The sequence below is a fragment of the Myripristis murdjan genome, chromosome 18 (genome assembly GCF_902150065.1).
Source record: "Myripristis murdjan chromosome 18, fMyrMur1.1, whole genome shotgun sequence".
Classification (NCBI taxonomy): Eukaryota; Metazoa; Chordata; class Actinopteri; order Holocentriformes; family Holocentridae; genus Myripristis; species Myripristis murdjan.
In genome coordinates, this window is record NC_043997.1 from 18,944,752 (window position 1) to 18,963,631 (window position 18,880).

An 18,880-nucleotide genomic window follows, 5' to 3' on the forward strand; every position below is an offset into this window, starting at 1 on the left:
AAATGAGGCTTTTTTTTTCCCTGTCCAACCATGTGTCAGCCTGTAGCTGCATGCTTCGGTAACAAAGAAAGTATTCACAGTTCAGCAACACCTCTGATTAATTTTTTAATTTTTTTTTTTCATAATTTCCCTTGTTGCCGTAAGAGCGGCAGCGTCGCTCCCTGGTCTTGTGCCAGCGGAGACACCCAAATCCCACTCCCCCGGCAAACCCCCTCGCCCCCGAGCCTCCATCCCCACGGCTGCTTTGATTCAGGCCAGCTCTGACTGGGGGCCTCCGAAAGCCCTGTCTCCAGGCTCATTAACAGGAAAGGAGGGGGTTTTACTGGCCATGCGGCACGCAGCCGGCTTTTAAACCGTCAACATGCCGCTCCGTCGCCCTTGTGCAGCTGAACACGGCTCAAGAGTTTTAAATGTCTTACCTGAGGACATTACTGAAGCTTTTTGGTTGGGGGGCAGGGCAGAGTTTGAATAGGCATCAGCGTTATCAGAGCCTTTGGATTCCAGGGATAGATGTTTCTCGACAGGTTGGTATTTATAACGTGCCGTATTGAAACCCGTGACCTGGAAATTGTCCTTACTCAGAGCTGCATTGTCGTCAAGCGCGAGCATTTAAAGGCAAACCTCAGGCTGCTTCTCGCCTCCTCAACAAAACATACTGTCCTCGCGTGCGCGCTGCACAAGTAGGATCTCGTCCACTTGATGCTCGTCTGAATCGCCGATCAGGAGGAATGATGATGCGGCAGCACAGTCGTCTGGATGATGAGGAAGAAAGCTATAGGACTGTGTTCATTTGCACCTGCCGCTCCATTCCCTACTGGAGTTGTAATGGCAGAAATAAACTGGCTCGACATCTGTTGGCAATGTCAGTAGTCTGTTTTTATGCTTGTAATGACACATTAAACTCTGTGGTTGATTCCCCCCTCTTCTCCACCCTATGTCCCGTTCCAAGGGAGCAGTGCCAGCAAAATCGTCTGAATGAGTGCGCGCTTTGTTTTCTTTGTCTGTTTTGGGCCAAGATCTGGTTTTAGATGTGGTGGCATTCCATGATCGGATAATTCCTTCCACGTTCTAATTAAGGTGTGTGTGTGTGTGTGTGTGTGTGTGTGTGTGTGTGTGTGTGTGTTTGTATGCATTTACCGCCGCTCACTTGGCACCGCGCGGGGAGTGCAAACAGTGGCAATGGGTGGCAGAGATCCTTGGTGGCCTCTCGCCCAGCTGGAGGTGAGCCATTTTGCCCTGCGCGGGAGCACCCAGTCGCCCTGGCTCGGCCCGCCGCTCTCGCCAGTGGGAACTCCTCTTGGCTGCGCTCGCGTCCAAGCCGAGCCCCGCCGCCGCCGTCAGCGCTGACAATCACTGACACATCACTGGCACGGGCTTCTAAGACACAACACAGGCCCGGACCCAAAAACGAAGTGTCTGTTACTGCAATTGGGCCGCATTAACGCAAAAGGCCCAAAGAGATCAAAACGCTCACTTTTGTCTGAATTTCTGATGTAAATAGAAACTGGAAGCCATCAGTACCCGCACATCATAAAACAAGAGCTCATTTTCCGCCCCTTTTTTTTTTTTTTGTTCTTACTTTTCAGATTTCTCAATTATTTTCACATAAATGGCTGTTTTCATTTCAAAGCGTTTTTTTTTTAACATATTTAATTGATTTTCTATTGGAATTTCCAGTTGTCTTACATGATTACAACCCGGCGTGCAAACAGCAGCGCATTTGCAGAGTGTTTGCTTTTGGGTAACGCTATCAGGGTGTGAGGCGTGCTCGGTGCGAGATAAAGAAGTAGGTACCATTGCAAGTCCTAACTGGGCTTTGCTTATCAGGGCACAGCAGAGCGGCCGTCAAGTACATTATTTGGAGGGGAGGGGGGAGGAGGAGGGGAAGGGGGGGGGGGCGGCGGCTGTGAACTGGTTCAGACGCAAAGTCCACCAGCTGCGATTCGGAATCCAAGGAGCACGTTTAGAACGTCTTGAGGGCGGGGAAAGGTGCATTTGAAAATGGAACAATGCAGACTTTCATAACTGAGCGTGTGTGTGTGTGTGTGTGTGTGTGTGTGTGTGTGTGTGTGTGTGTGAAAGTTGAAAGGAAGTTGGCTCTGTAACATTCGGGCAACTAAAATCAGTTCGCCTCGGTAGTATCACAACCAGGCTGTCCCTAAACTATGATCTGTGGGCCAACTTGCCTCTCCTGGGAGAGTGGGGAATTTCCCAGACCCCCGACCACCCCCCAACCCCCCCCGCCCTCCCACCTCTCGTTCCCTCTGCCCCCCCCCCTCCCTCTGGACCAGTCGAGACGTGCAGGTTTGAACCCTCTCTCTCTCTGTTTCTGGCCTCCCATGCCCATTGCCACTCAAGCAGCAGGGGTCCGGTGCATTTGTCTCATAATTATCCGACTGGATGGGGGGGTTCTGAAGATGAAAGAGGCGAATCACAGAGCTCCTCTGTCAAAGGTCTGTCTGCCCGACTGGGGGGGGGGGGGGGATCTATCTCCCTCGCCCGCTCTGCCTCTCTCTCTCTCTCTCTCTCTCTGCATTCACCTCATCCCTCCCTCCCTCCCACACACACACACACACACACACGCATAGACTTACTTTTCCTCAAGAGCTGCCTCCACAGAGCATAATCGCTGACAGTGAACGCTCGTGCACACCGCCCCCCCCCCCCGCAACCAGCCACCCCGCTGATTCATTCACAACTACAAAACTGCAAAAATACCCCCCACCCTCACATCCTGAAAGACTTCAGACTTTCTCCCTTTTTTTTTTTTTTTTTTTTTTTTTTTCCTCCTTTCCGTCTCATGCTCCGCCCACCGGCCCATCGGCTGGCCGCCCACCTCACCTCCTTGCCACCCGCCTCCTTCTGCAACCCCCTCCACACACACACACACACACACACACACACACACACACACCCTCCCTTCCTCTCCACCCCCCCCCCACCTTTCTCCTTCTTCTCCTCTTAACTACTGGCTAGGAGTTAATGGACTGTTTTGGCTAGTCTCCAGACGGTGAGTGTCACCTCATTAGCCTATAGCGGCTAGCTCCCAGACTGCTCCGTGTGTGTGTGTGTGTGTGTGTGTGTGTGTGTGTGTGTGTGCTTGTAGGAGGAGGACTACAACGACGGAATGTCATTGGTCTGTCCGCCCCCCCACCCCCTGCCCCCCCCCACCCCCTGCCCCCCCCCACCTTCCCCCTTCCCCTTCCCACCGCACTACAATGAATGAGAAAACACGCATGCATAATTAAATCTATAGTCTCGTCCTCTCTGCACCCTCCCTTCCCTCCTTCCTCCATGGCCATGCATTTAAAAAAAAAAAAAAAAAAAAAAAAAAAAAAAAGGCTCCCTGCTTGGAAGTTTGCCACCATGGAGAAAAAAAAAAAAGCGGTGTCTTCGAACCAGAGAGATGTGGCCAACCTTCCACCCATGTAGGAACCTATTCTCTTTTTTTTTTCTTTTTTTTTTTTTTTACCTTGGCCCGCCGAATGGCAGGGTGGCAACAGCGGGCGAATGTAAATGCCACCCGGTCCTGCCAGTCAATTACACCGCAACAAAGCTAATTGTTTGTTTGGTGCATACCAAAAAGATAGCGAGCTTCGCCGTTGATGGGCTCATTGTTTCAATGCAGATACGGAACGCTTTTTTCTCACAGACGGGACCCAGCGCTGTTTAAATGTGACTGATGAGACCACATTTTCAGAAAAAAACTTTTTTTTTTGTGTTGTGACCAGTTTAGATAACAATGATGATTGTGCACGGGTAGATATTGGTGCATGATGTCGCCCAATGTCATGGAAGAGACGTACACTTTGGCGGCGTGCAGTTAGTTGAGACGAGAGAGACGGGAAAACAGAGCAGAGAGGAGCAAAAGAGAAGAAAAAGAAAGAAAAAAGGAAGGAAAGGCCACACTATTAAAAAAAAAAGGACAAACAGAGAGAGAGAGAGAGAGAGAGAGAGAGAGCGGAGGGAGGAGAGGCTGAAACATTAAGTGGGGCGCAGTGTGCCGACTGGAGGCCAGCCTGCTCATTTTTCATGGGACAGATGAGCTACTGTGTCGCGTTGTGTTGTGTTGTTGTCTGCAGCCCAGCCGCTGACCGCACAGCACATGTACAGCACAGATCAGCTCTCCGCGGGACGCTGGGGGCGCGCCCCCGCTTGTGCGTGCATGTGTGTCATTGTGTGTAAATCAAATGCGTGTGTGCACATATGTAGAACGACTACATGTGTACATTTTGGCAAAGTTCGAGCACGGCATTGTGCGTTCACACGAAAGCTTTTGGACGCGTCCTTGTGCTCGATCGTGAGTACAAGAGTCCGACTTGCACTGGATTTTTGCGGCTGATAAAAACTCCCAATAACGATATATTGGCTGATATGTGAATTATTTGGAATCATAGCAGGAAATCATTACATTTAATAATCAAATCGTTGCAAAAGAGGCATGTAGTGGTGGCTTGATATTTTACAGTGGAACACTAAACTTATTAACTTCTTAACACAATCCGCACCACCATCTGCTCAGCTGTGATAAGCTGCTCTGCCAACTCAAAACAATGCAGTCTGCTGGACAAACTATTCAACAATAACGCTAAAATATCTCAAGTGTTACTGCAATATGTCATTTTGGATAACATGAACTCACATATACTGTATCTGAGTGTATGTGATGAGCTAATGTCTGTGTGCTTGTATGCATACCCAGGTGTTTTTGTGTTTATTGCATGCATGTGTTGTGGCCGGTGATGTAGTGGGAACAGCAGTCTAAACTAAATTTGATGTATGTATAAATTAGATTTTCAAGGAAGAAAAAAACATGAATTTGTCTTTTTTCCTCTTTAAAGAGCCGCTCCTGAGTTCAGTACTTCTCACAATGCTGCGAGCTAACTCTTTTAAGGTTTATGTCAGGGCAGATTTATGTGGGTAAACTCTCTTTCTCCAGTGAAAAGCTGGGTAAACTGAGTTGAGGTGGGTTAACCCTCCTCCACGTCCCTGGTTGTGTGGCTGTGCGTCCCTTTGTGCTTGCCAGGTTCTTCCTTCTCCTCTCCTGGGCCGGTGTGGCTAATGATCCGTCAGGCCATTCAGTCCCTTGTTCAAGGCCCACTCGCCACTGAATGCACTCCCTCCCCGTCCACACTGTTTGGTGACCTCAATGAGGAGCCCGTTGTCCTCTCGGCTGCACTAAAAAGCTCTCCTCTTTTCACCGCCGTGAGAGTTTACGGAGGAGAAGGCACAGAAACTCGGCGGAGAGAAAGAGGGCCCGCTCTTCACCGGCATTAGTATGCGCCACTTAGAGACAAAAACACAGACAAATGCTGGCGCGCGCACACACACACACACACACACACACACACTGAAATGGCAACAGTCACATGCATGCTCACGTATGGAGATGCACACGCGTACGGAGAGATACAAGTGAGCTCGGTCGCGCACACGCACACACGTAGCACGTATGCACACACAAAACACAGATACACACAGTGTGTGGCTTCTCATTGTTCTTGTCTGGGCTGCGATCCCACTTGATTCCATAAGTCTCAAAACCCTGACAGTCCTACTGTGTGTGTGTGTGTGTGTGTGTGTTCCCTCCTGCTCTATTGAACAAGTCTGTGGTGTCTGTCTTGGAGAAAAGAAGGCAAAATGTCATTGTTCTTACAGACGTTTCAACTTTGCCCCGCTCACTTTCTCTGCCTTTCTCTCTTTTTTATGTGCGTGTGTGTGTGTGTGTGCGTGTGTGTGTGTGTGTGCGCGCGCCTGTTGCAGTAACTCATCTTACTGTACCTGCATTCCCAGTCAGAGGCAGACATTTGATAGGGTAACTATCCCGGATTACCAGAAGCTCCTTTAAGCCAATAAGAAATACTTGCCTTGTTCCAATTATGAGATAATCATTACAGTGTCACGCAGTGTGTAGGCACCGCTGAGGGAACACAGCATCACAATGCTATTCTGTCCTGCCTGTGCAGGGGGATCACTAATAGTAAATCCAACAATAATGCAGGGGTTGTCTGCAGTGGAAAGAAGCAATGAAATGAGGTTTTTAAATATATATATGTGTGTGTCTGTGTGTGTGTGTGTGTGTGTGTGTGTGTGTTGTTTCTCATAGTCAGAAAAATTGAGCCTGGATGAGAATTGCGTGCTGCTCGGGATAGACCGATGTATTGGCAGACGACCGGCGCTCGTCAGTAGAAGCTTTAAAAAGCGGTCCAAAAAGTATTTTTGCAGCCAGTATTTTGGCCGATTGTGAAATTTGGCGATTTGCGCCTTTTTTTTTCAAGGAGTGTGTCGATTAACACACCTTTTACGTTGGAAATAGAACAAAACTAACAGGATGTGTTGTTTACAGACACTCAATTGTCTTGTAACAGGCCGGTCTGAAAAGCTGCGCCTGCTTTGTATTCATATCATAAAAATTCATATCGATATCGGCTGTTATTGGTGGGGAAACATCAGATATCAGTAAAAATCGTTCATATCTTTCATCCTTATTATATATGTTGTTTAGTATTTTGTTGTTTGTTAAAAATAAGACTTTATTCTTTAGTCATGGTTAAGATATCGACTTAGTGACTGACCCTAGAGCAGTCGGGGCAGTCAGAGTTGTGCTAAGTAAAAAGTTAGATGAAGATTTTTTTTTTTTTTGCAAATCGATTTTTGCTTTGCTGCGCGGTCAGAGCTCACCCCCCCCCCCCCCCCCCCCCCCCCCGCAGAACACGGACACCCTAAGATGGCGCCACGTTTGGCTCCGGCGTCCACCTTCCTTTCGCCCCCCGGCGTCAATATCACTCTCCCTTCGGCCAGGTCAGGTGCCAGCCCTCCGCGCAGAACGCCGCGCACGAGTCGAGGGGCGGCCGAAATGCCAGGATTTTTTTTTTTGGGGGGGTGGGGGGGCTGGAGCGGCGGGTGGCACTGGCAGTTGGCAGGCTGGCACACAATGGCTGGCACGATAAGATCCTCCCCTCTTCTCCGGGCAGATTTCCTCGCCCATATCTTTTGTTTGGCTTGTTTGGGTTGCGTCTCATCCTGATAAAGGCCACTTTGTTTAGACAACAAAGCGCGAGGGAGCGAGAAAGAGTGAGAGAAGAGAGAGAGAGAGGGAAAGAGAGAGAGAGAGAGAGAGAGAGAGGGGGCATTAAAAAGAAAGAGGGGGGGCACTAACACAGATGGAAACATTAAAAAAGAGAAAAGCGGGAGAAGAACATAAGAAAGGGAGATATATTAAAAAAAAAAAGGTTCAGTAAGTTCGAAAAGATGCGTGCACTTTTCCCCAGATAAAGCGATATTGTCACGGATACAGTAAGTAGTAGATACGCACATAGGCGGGTAGGAAAAGATACAATGGAGGACGGATACTGTTGCAGGCGCAGAGACAGCGATAGACAGATAGCGAGGAGAAGAAAGACAGATTTTGGAGGAGAAGAGAGCAGGTTCTGCCGGCTCGCTGGAAGCCAGCCCATGTAGTGTGAGGTCATCGCCGAAGCCGTGAATGATAGAAACCAGGAGCAGAGGAGGACACGGGATGAACACACACACACACACACACATGCACACACATGCACACATGCACACACACATGCACACACGCTTACATGCCAGCACACATACAGCCACTTATGCAAACTGTCAAGACTTGCATGACCCGGCGCTGCGCACACAAACACACACACACACACACACACGTGCACGCGCTCCGGCCGGCCCGGCACGTCCAAGATAGGACGAACTCGAGTCTCTCCGGCAGCACAGCCGTCCGGCGCAGCGGGGAAGAAAGAAGGAGGAGGACACCGAACAGAAAGTGTGCTTGGCCACATCAAATATTTACTCAGGAGCAGCTGTATTGTCGAAACATTACGCATCAGAGCTGCTCCGTAATTAGGTCGATATTTTCTGCCCCTCTCCCTCTCCCTCTCTCTTTTTCCCTACTTCTCTGGGAGTCCACCCCTCTCCACCTCTCCTCCATCCTCCCCCCTCCCCTTCCCCTCCTCGCCTCCCCGGGCTGCTGAAATGCGTCTTGGCTCGGGACCCATGCCTCTGGCAGCCAGAGTGCTATACATGTGCACAGAACCCCGCTCGGCATAAAATGGCTGCCAGACAGGCTTCTCCTCCTGAAATGTCGACAGCGGTATGCATCTGCAGAGTGTGTGCGTCGTCGCGCGTGCGCACCGTTTTGTTTTGTTTTTTTTTTTTGTTGTTTTTTTTTTTTTTTTTTTGGAGGGGGGGATATCTGTACGCGAGGGTTTGCGGGCTGGGACCGTGCGCCGCCACTGTAAAAAAAGAAAGTTTCCCAAACTATGTGGCTAATTTAATTCACACCGTGTGTGTGTGTGTGTGTGTGTGTGCGCCTGTGTCTGTGCATGTGTGTTTGGCAATTTAGTGGAAATGGAAGGGGTCTCATGCCAAAAAAATGAGAGGGTGGGTGTGTGCATGTGCGTGTGTGTGTGTGTGAGTGTTTTAGCGATTATAAAATCCAGGCGAGTAACACATCAGGGTGTGGAGAAACCTCACAATAGCCCTGAGAAAGTTACTCGCCGAGCCAGATTTCTGTTGCCATTACACCTAATTGCCCTAATCGTTAGAATGGTATGATAAGTATCCCACCGGACGAGAAGGTGTAGCAACTCGAGGACACATCCAAAATACCCACAATCCCCCTCTGCCCCCGTTTCCCTTGTTTTCTTTGCTGAGTAACAGCAGATAATCTGATTCATACGTGGTACTTTCTTTCACTTCCTTCATGGACCAGTTTGTTTGTTTAAACAAGTGGCAAGGACGGAGGGTGCCAAGAAATGTTGTTTTTGGAAAAGGGCCGTGTGTATGTCCGTGTGTGTTTATGTGTGTGTGTGTGTGTGTGCGAGGAGGGTGTGTGTGTGTGTGGTGTCTGGCCCTGTGATCGAGCCCTGCCAAGCTCCCAGGGCAAAGCCCAGCCTCCTCAACCGCAACTGTTTATTTACAGGTTACACTGCTGTTTATTTGAAGACTATCGAATTGGCCGGGCTTCTGCATGGGACACCTCTCAGACACTGATATGGAGCCTCTTATTATCCAACTCGAAAATGCCTTTGGGCTTTTCTTAACTTAGGCGTTTGTCGACCTATTTTTGATGAACAAACATTTTGTAGCCGAAATTAAAATCGAGCGTTTGTTTGGATCTCGCCGGATCGCTCCGAATCATCAGCGCGCTCGCTCGCTATTTGACAAACTTCCAAGCGCCGTCCTAAACCAAATAATCACCCCTGGAAGAGGAGGAAGCAAGAGGCTCCCATTCCAGGGGTCAAAGGTCGAATGTAGTGCAAGAGGCGAGGTGTTTGCCAGCTCCGGAGCACGCGGCGGCCTCGCTCGCTCTCGGCGTAGGGAAGGGGAAGGGGCTCGGCAGATGCGCCATATGCCCGCATCCCACCTCGACTCATCCAGGTGGTCGCTCCTGGTGCTGCGGTGGGGCCTCGCGCTGGAAGATGCTGCCTGGGATCTCTAATTGCCGCGGCCATCTGCTCTTTTGTCACGGTTGCCTGTTCGGATTTCCAAAAAAAAAAAAAAAAGAAAAAGAAAAAACAAAGCAAAACCCCTCGATCTGATCTGATCTGATCTGATGTGATCTACACGTATCGGTGCTCCTCTGCCTCGAGCGTCTTCTCCTCCCTCCCCTCCACCACCTTTCTCGCGACGTACCTCCTCGCCTCTGCCACCCCTCGATCTCTCTCGGTCTCTTTCTCTCGCTCCGTGCCCCCCCGCCCCCCCCCCCCCCCCCCCGCCGCCCCACCCCACCCCGCCGCCCATTCTGTCTCAGCGGCTCTCCGGGGAGAGAGCGCGGAGTTGGCAGTTGTAACTAGACTGATGGATGACTCTGAAAGTGGCATGGGGGTGGGAGAAGACAGAGAGGCAAGGCCACTGCGCTCCCCACAATCACTTTATGGACATGTGCCGCGCCAGATCCACACAAACCTCCGCTCGCCCACAAAAGCTGCTTAACACAGTGTGTGTACGCATATGTGGGAGTGTGTGTGTGTGTGTGTGTGTAAGGGCAGTTAAAGGGACTCACTCTTCATTGGCGGAGAGCGATGGCAAGCGCTCTGTTTTGCCGGGGCCAGACAATGACGTACGCGTGTACAACTTGTAATGCAATACTGATTTAAATATTAATCGCTCGAAACGGCGCACACAAGACACGATCGCCATTTTTTTTTTTTTTTTTTTTTTCAGAACAGTATAGAAGTGTATAAGGAAATATAAAAATCGGAAGGTTCATTTTTGAGGCGTCATCGCCGGGACACCCCCCTGAGACCTGTTGGCCCGCATTGTGAGAACGCACCAGTCAGGCGTTTTTTTTTTTTTTTTTTTTTTTTTCTTACTTTCTTCCCAAACGTTAGATCTACATTGTGAGAGACCACAAGTTAGTGACTTTTCAGGGCGAAGCATACTGAAAGAGGGGATTTTTTTCTGCTTAACGTATGGTGTTGTTTTCTCCCTACTTTGTCATTGTTGAGCTTCGGCCAAGAACATTCCGTTTTTGCAGTGCTGTTTAATAGTCAAATTTAGGAGAGGGGGAGCGCGCGCGAGGGAGAGCGAGGGAGAGAGAGAGAGAGAGAGGGGAGAGAGACACCGAGCGAGAACGGGAGAGGATAAATCTTTCAGCTTTTTTCCTCCGTCCTCCTCCCCCCACCCCCCTCTTTCCCTGCTCTCTCTCTCTCTCTCTCTCTCTCTCTCTCTCTCTCTCCGGTGCCTCTGAAACACAGCTCATGAGAGCTGCGGCAGGAAAAGGGGTGTTGTTGCAAGGCGAGGGTATCTGAGTTCACTGTCTCTCACCGCTTGTCTCGGCTCTATGCGTTAAAGGCGCAGATGATATCTCCCTGGTGTTTCTCATTGGGCTCTCTCAGGGCACGTGGGTGCTCGGGCTAGTGTAAATCATTACGGGGGTCCGCTCAAACACAGCCGCTTACTGTTAGGCGGTCCGGCAGTTCAGCGCGCCCCCCCACCCGCCTACCCCCCTCCACCCCCACCCCGCGTCTGTTCCATGTATGGTTATGGGGCCTTGCCGAGTTGAGTCGTTCAGTTTAGTGTACACACACACATATGCTCGGTTTTTCTCTCCTATACAGTCATGATGGGGGCGCACTGTGTAGACGTTTAAGAGCGTGTATGATCGGAATGATTTATACATTTACAATGCGGACTTTTCACAACTTTTTTGGCGTTGCATGATGTTAACGGGAAAGGGCTCCTGCGCCTGTCAGCGATCAGCCCCGGACAGGAACTGCCCGCGGAATGACAGATTCCCCTCCCCGAGAGGCTCCGAGGTAAAAGACGTCAATCCGGGCCTTCTCATACCAAAACCCTGCGCAGCGTAGCCGGTGGAAAGAATTCCACTCGTGTTTCCTCGCATTCCCCCCTCCACCCCCCACCCACCTCACACCCCTCCTGTCCTCCCTCCACGTTTTGTTCCGTGCTCGTACCTTGCACAGCGGGACCGAACACATTGTATAACCTCGCCCGCACACACACACACACCCTCCTCAAGCCCCCTTTGAAAAATTAGCCGTCGGTCTGTCGGTAAAAAAACTTTTAGGCTATCTCGTGTCCAGCACAGAGCTTTTTCTTTGGTTTGTCCTCCCATTAATAGGATAATGCGGTTCAAACACACATCTGTCTTGGTCAGTGCACCCCTGTGCTGCTAGATGGGGAGAAAACATTTGGCACTCAAGAATGAAAATTGTGTTTTCTTTGTGCGCTCGAGAAGAGGCTTGTCAGAAGTTATTATTTTATGTGAAGTCAACATTGACTTAAAGGAATTTGCATTGCGCCAAAGGCATGAAACGAACTCGCGCTAGGCATTGTAGCCTGATTTGAACTTTAACGCAAGACTAGGGTGAACAGTAGAAAGAATAGCAAATAAATGCTTTGCAAATAATCAAAATTCAACTCCAACCCCCCGAAACGATCAGATTTAATAAAATAAATGCTGAAAATAACATGTTGGTGTTGTTAGGTAACAATATTATATCTCCAAAATATCAGCTTTTCAGGGACCAAGAAAAACAGCCTTGTGCTTGTGTAATATGTTTGGAAAGATTTTCACAAGCCCACGAGTTGTAAAACTTTCACAACCCATGTACTCTCAGTTGAAGCAAAAAACACAAGAATCACCAAAATGGGAGTTACGAGGTCTTCACCCTACCAAGGTCTTTATGCGTGCTGAAAATAATCCATGTTGACAAGAATACAGTGTTTAAGTAAGATGTTATGTCAGTCAGCGTCTTCATGCTATTCTTACCCTGCCTCTCTCTGACTAATCCCTCCACCCTCTCTCTCTCTCTCTCTCTGTGTGTTTCTGTGTGTTTGCAGACTCGCAGCAGTCAGGAAGTCCCAGTAACAATGAGCCAGGCAAGAACCCTCCTCCAGGTATGTACAGTACCAGTCGTCCTCCCCTCCTGTCATCGCCCTATTGTTCCTCTACAACTCCCTACGGTACATCGGCCTATGTACACCATATCCTCCCCAGTCCAAATACCGTTGATCTGCCATGAACTCTGTGACTTGTAAGCGATGGAGCAATGTATTGCAATGCAAAAAAAAAAAAAAAGGCATGTTTTCACATTAAAATTATACGGTGTACAGCTGCATTTGATACTTCAAGTGAAGAAACTGTATTGTTAAAAAAAAAAAAAGAATGAGCCTTTATCTAAAAATTGCAGTTAAACCAAATTGAGACACTTGCTGTAAAAGATAATAAGGAGCAGGGCTTATTATTAGATGAGCTGTACTCTCCTGTTTGGCATCCAATGGCTCTACAGCTTTTGCACGGACTGTGGAGGAATAAAATTTTATCAGATCATAAAAGTCGCATTGTCATTATCCCAGCGGCAACATCAAACATGTGTTGTGAATAAAAAAAAAAACTGCTTCTTCTTTTTTTTTTCTTTTTTTTTTTTTGTTTCAAAGACACTCGAGATCTGGAGTGAAAATTTTACAGCAGATTGCACCTTTGGCTGACTCAGTGTGTCTGGGCAAGCCAGCAGAGCGTCTGTCTGAGAATATCCTTTGACAGCCCCGTTGTTCCCCTGGACTGACCTGCACTGTGTCGTCACGATCCAGGAATGAAAATAGTTTGAGAAGCATAATTAGTTTTCTACCTCAAGAGCAGGTTCTGCTGATATGGGTGCCAAGGAAAACATGCTAGTGAGCCAATGACTCAGGCCTGGGAGGCCCTCAGCAGTGGCACGGTTCCCTGTGAAAGCCGTTGGCTCACTGGAGGCATTACGCTTTGTAGGTGCCAATCGAGGCCGCCCTCTGCCTGCCTATCTCTTTGGCATGGTCCGAGCGCCCTTGGCATCACATCAAAGCCAAACCAGAGTCACTTGGGTGTCAATAACTTGTATGGCTGTTTTCCTTGACTGACAGCCTGTGATTAGGGTTGTTGAATCCTGAGCTGGTCATTCTGTATTGTACACAGTAGGCTCCCAAGAATTAAAACACTGCAAAAAATGTCCCCCCTAACAGGTTTGGCACTGAGTTACAAAATAGTATTTTGATGCAAACAAGTGGAAAACGTTTGCAGTGGAGCAAGATAATCTCATTTGACGTCATGTCTAATTCAAGAAAAGAAGTTGAAAAAGTGAAATAATCCCAATTTTGACAACAATGCAAAGGATTTTTTTTTTTCGAAAATAAAAAAAATAATCAGCATTGGAATTGTAAATGACTTGTTGGAATAATATTTCTTATGGTGAAGGCGAAGCATAGCATAATGCCGTCATAATTGACAGTAGTTAAATTTTAGTGGTGTATTTAATGAAATGGAGGCGCCCGTGGCTTAGCAAGCTAAGGCTCATTCCTTGTACTGACAACAGCGAGACTTTGACTCTGGCTTAAGATGTATGCTCTGCGTCTTGCTCTCCTTGTCCTGTCATTCTTCACCGTACAGAACAGTGTAAATTTGAGGGTATTTTCAGCCCCGTCAAATCAACACTTCAATAACTGTGGCAACTGGTAATGTGAGAAAATGAGCAAACAGGGCTGTAGTTCCAAAACTTTTCATCCAGATGGCTGAAAGTGCTGTAAAATTAGTGTTGTCAGTCACATGTAGCCGTCTGATATGTATCATTTTACATAGTATCGAGGCAAGCAACATCTGATACTGCCCATAAACATTCGCTGAATGTAAAGAAATAGTTCATCTATATTTAGCTGATAACCACCACAGTATTAAATATAACTGTAGATTTTATTCTCATGATTGTCCATGTGTTTCTGTATCTGCAGTTTACTTGGAAGACAGCTTTGTCAAATCAGGAGTCTTCAGTGTTGCAGAGCTGGTGCGAGTGTCCAGAAGTGAGTACATCACTGACGTCTTCACATGTTTTTCATATTTATTCAAATGCAGACGAATGCATTGAGACGTCTTGCAGCAGGTTCGTTCACATCCAAGGACATGTGCACAGAAACGTCTAATTTGGCAAACTGCATTCCGTCCCTATGTGCGTTCATTTGCATGACCGTCGCAAAAAAAAAAAAAAATCTCTCCACTACAAATTACAATTATTACAGCCTCTGCTGAATTCAAGCCTTGGTAGCTTCACTCCGCCGTACAGTTGCAGTGTGGTAAATCCTGTTTGACCAGTCTGCTTTACAAGAACAGAACACTTGACTGTACACCCGTGTGTATGAACTTGTGTGTCTGTATAGACATGCCTGCCCTGCGCAAAGCCGCTCTCTCTGGTCTCTGCTAGATGAGGACAGTGTTGCCCCGAGGCAATATTTACCTGTACTGCTTATGAGCTTCTGCTAGGGCCCGGGACGTGTCTGCGGTGCACAAAGAATCCAGTCACCCTCAACAACCTCTTTCGCAGGAAGAATACCAATGCTCTTCGTAATCCAGAACACTTAAACCTGCCCTTTTGTTTAGAATTCGGTGTATATATTTTGTCTACTGTCGAGCAGTGAGTTATGGACTCAGGTTGGTCTTTAATTCATATTCAGAGTTGACCCGAGGTGTAGGCAGGACTACCTCAGCTGAGTCGGAGACCAGGAACAAAGGGGCTTGGAATCCACACAAGACAGACACCAGAGCAGATTGAGTCCTGTTCGAGAGCAAGAATGAGGCAAAGTACTCAAAATGAGCATGAAAAGAATGCATGACTCTTTAAAAGTAAAAGTAACAATCAATGAAGGTTGAACAGAGCTGCAGACTGATCTATTAGTCTGCCCTGTCCAATGCCGTTCAGCTTCCGACTAATAAATGCATAGAAATTTGAAGGCCAGTATGTACACAGGCTTCTGCACGTGATATAATGTGTGAAACATAAATAAAATCACATTTTTTGTGTTACATATAGTCAGAAATTAATTCAGCATAGACACCAAGAGAAATCTACGAGTGGAGACTGGAATCAAGCACAACCGTGGTGCTGCTAAATTAGAAGCTCACCAGATTGTTACATTAATTTGGTGCTAGCTCCACAAAAATCCAATAAAATCTGGGATTGAATGCTGACGTGGCTGGTGTTTGGACGCACTACCTTGACCGTTTTATACGTGCTCCGAAAAAGCAGACCCAATCCGAGAATCTAAATATCCTTTGAAAGATTTTGTTTTTGTTTCATTTTTAATTTGCCCCCTGACCAGATGGCTGCCGCGACGGCGTGTTTGCTCTCATGCGGCCGAGCCCGGTTTCAGCGAGGCCGACTGAAGTCAAATTGGAATTTTAAAAAGGTCGACGGACGCACAGGAATTGTCACTCACTCAGCCGGTCACTCCCCGGGTACATTTCTGAGCAGCCGCTTGTCCGTCAACGCACTTCTCTCTCTACTCTCTAGACTGTTGAGACATTCTTTGAAGTCCATCAAAGGGAGCTGTGGAGTTCAAGGCTGACTTGCGATCCAGCCTGTCGACGAGGACACTCATTATTGGAACACAGGAGCACAGGCTGTACTTGTAAAAATATTTTCTGAGTATATACTAAGGCAAAAGAAACTGCTGGGGTAAATTTGTGAAGACACAGTGCATTCTCTGTAATCCCCTCATAAGATAAGGTAATAATTGCTCTGTTGCGAATAGGACAAACTGCTGGGAAAAGCACTGTGAGGCAGCGAGGAGTGTATTTTTTTTTTTCCAACTTAGAAGTCAAAGCCCAGATTATTAAATGAGATGATTGGCAGGGCAACCAAGTGGCATCACAAGTGAAGCCGCCTTGCCAAGAGGAGAGAGAGAGCGGGAGAGACAGACAGAGAGAAACCAACAGAGAGAGATGGTCGGGGGTATCCTCAGCCATGAAAGGAAAAAAAACACCAACACAATGATCCCGTATTGAGCGTCCTCGGGCCGGATGCATTCCTCCACACACAGCCTGGTATGGGTAGCAGCGGGTAGGGGCCTTGCCAGGGCTGCAGTGGGCTGCCAGGGCGGAGGCTGGTGGAGGGATCGTGCCAGTGGTGAACCTCAGACCACAACAGACGGCGCCACACACTCCAGCCTCTCATCGACTCCAAACCCACCAACCGCCCAGGCTGCAGGCTGTCTCACAGGCCACACACTGGAGAGAGAGAGGGAGAGAGAGAGAGAGAGAGAGAGAGAGAGAGAGAGAGAGGAAGATGACTGGTGGACTGCTTTTGTTCTGTAAACACGGGCCCATCCTCCCTTGAAACAATATCCCTCACCTTGACCGCAGTGAAAAAACGAACACCTCCTCCACTGTAAATCACCATGCAGGCAAACTGTGCCGAAGTTTCCAGCGCCGAGAAGATGTTGATGGTTGTTGATTGGTTTTAATGTTGACTGCGATTTACTCAAGGTGCAGAGATAATGGATAAAATGGTAGCAAGTCGATATTTCTCCTTGGCTGATGAGGGGTGTAAGTGCATGGAGTGTGAGTCTCAACCTGTGAAGTCCCTAAGTGGAAAGGCACAGGAAATGACTTGCACTTCATTGCCAATATTCAGTGCTTCCGCTTTGGAGCATAAGAAATCGTTCTGTCCTTCACCAAAATGCATAAATGCAACAAGAATGACTCACATGTAATTATAGCCGAAGGCCTGCTTTTGGTGCTATAGCCTACAGCCTGAAACATTTGTCTTTTTTGTCTGTGTTTTAATTGAAACTAACAAGGAAACTGCTTTTCAGCGCTGTCTGGCTTTCATATTTCAACATATTCATATTTTAACATTCATCATGTTCAAAGGTGTTTTTAAGAAATTCAGAAATGCTTTGTGTGCCATCTTGAGCTTTTACAAAATTTGTGTCCTTCAACATCAATAAATTCTAGCCATCAAGACAAAAACATGATGTTGTAGGGGTGAATACCCAAAAATGCCCTGTCACACTACAGGTCACTTTGAATGTTTTGGTAGGTTAGGGAGTAGGTGTAGGTTTCATATAAAGAGAGGAACCAAAGGTGGTGAGATTTTTCAAAAATCTGTGATGCCATTTTGATACGACTGTTAGGATATAAAAATATGAGAATCGCATTTTTTGTTATTTATCTTTAAATGGGTATACATTATATGGAAAATGAGATAAAATGCCCCTTCATTTAATTTCACTGCCGGGCAGCAGCATAAAGGAGAATGTGTGTTCATGGTTAGTCTCAGAAACTACCGGGCCTGTCAGCCTAAAACGTTTTGGGGCACAGTTACATCTGTGTGATGAAGAACCTCTCGCAGTTGCGGTAATTTGAAACCTTTGCAAAATGTTTTTGCTACTCACTCTCTCTCTGCATTCATTGTCTATTTTGCTCAACCACCACCGCTCTTTCTCTGTCTACAAATCTAGGTTGTGCATTTTTTTTTTTTTTTTTTTACACTCTACTGACAAGGAAGTCAACAGAATGCAGCAGACATGGGGGGAAAAAACTCTGTTAAAAAGTGTCAGAGTGGAGGGTTAAAAAGGTTACATTGCCTGACTGTAAAAAAAAAAAAAAAAAAAAAAAAAAAGATAAGTGACAACAGCCATCGCGGTTTCATATGTCAGCAGACTATTTGCCTAATCTGTGTGTGCTTGTGTGTGTGTGCGTATGTGTTCAGTAATAATTTTGAATTTGGCTATTTTAATTTGTGCTCCGTTTGAAATGCAGTTTCTGTCAAAAGCCATATGCGACCCATAGGCTCCCAACCACTGGTATAATTTGTGTAATAAACTGAAACAGATACAGAGAGAACAAGAAAAAGCTAAACTCGAGAGGCTTTTGGGAGTTTTGTGGTATGGTTTAAACTCCGCCGTAATATATTTGAATCATACAGTAATTTAATTTGTAATTTGAACAGCGTTTGCCAGTATAGCCGCTGAGTCTCTCCCATGTGGGGCAGCCTGCAGTTCGGACAAGGGGAGAAACGTCAGGCGGAGGTCTGCGCTCTGCTGAGTGCTCTCCTGTAGTTATCACTCGTCATTAACAGTGTTTTCATACAGTATCCAAACTGACAGCTCTGTTGATTTATATTAAACAGAGCTCCGTCTGCGGTGACAACATGTCTGTCTTTTTCCCTCTCTCCTGCCGGTCCTCCTCAGTGCCCATCACCCAGGGCGCAGGGGTAAACTTCTCTATGGCCGACATGCCCAGCCAACCCTACTACCACGACCTGAACTCCAGCGTGGGCCTGCATCGCTCGCTCTCCTCCCCGCCTGGCAGGTTGGTAGAAGCGCGTTACAGAGAGACATCGTATTTTCAGACTCAACAAAGCCCTCAGTAATGTGAAAATAAACCACAATGCATTCAGTCACAATCTGGAGAAACCCTCCTATAATGCATCCACATTATTTTATTTTTATTTTTTTTTTCTGGTAAGATTAACATAAAGAGATCTCAGTTATTTTTTTACACCTTATTGTCAAAATGGCAATAATAATTATAAATAAATGAGGAGGTGAGATATTACTTTTGAACCATTTATTTAAATTT

The 18,880-nt window shown here is 47.3% G+C and overlaps 1 protein-coding gene across 3 annotated transcripts in view; it reads left to right on the plus strand.

The window, feature by feature from the left end:
- Nucleotides 1-18,880, plus strand: part of LOC115376500 (nuclear factor 1 B-type) — a 69,388-nt gene that overhangs the window by 31,903 nt on the left and 18,605 nt on the right. For all 3 annotated transcript variants that reach the window (XM_030076119.1, XM_030076118.1, XM_030076120.1), the window contains exons 3-5: nt 12,337-12,393; nt 14,254-14,322; nt 18,490-18,610. In XM_030076119.1, the coding sequence (XP_029931979.1) occupies nt 12,337-12,393; nt 14,254-14,322; nt 18,490-18,610 (247 nt within the window). The remainder of the gene's footprint in view (nt 1-12,336; nt 12,394-14,253; nt 14,323-18,489; nt 18,611-18,880) is intronic.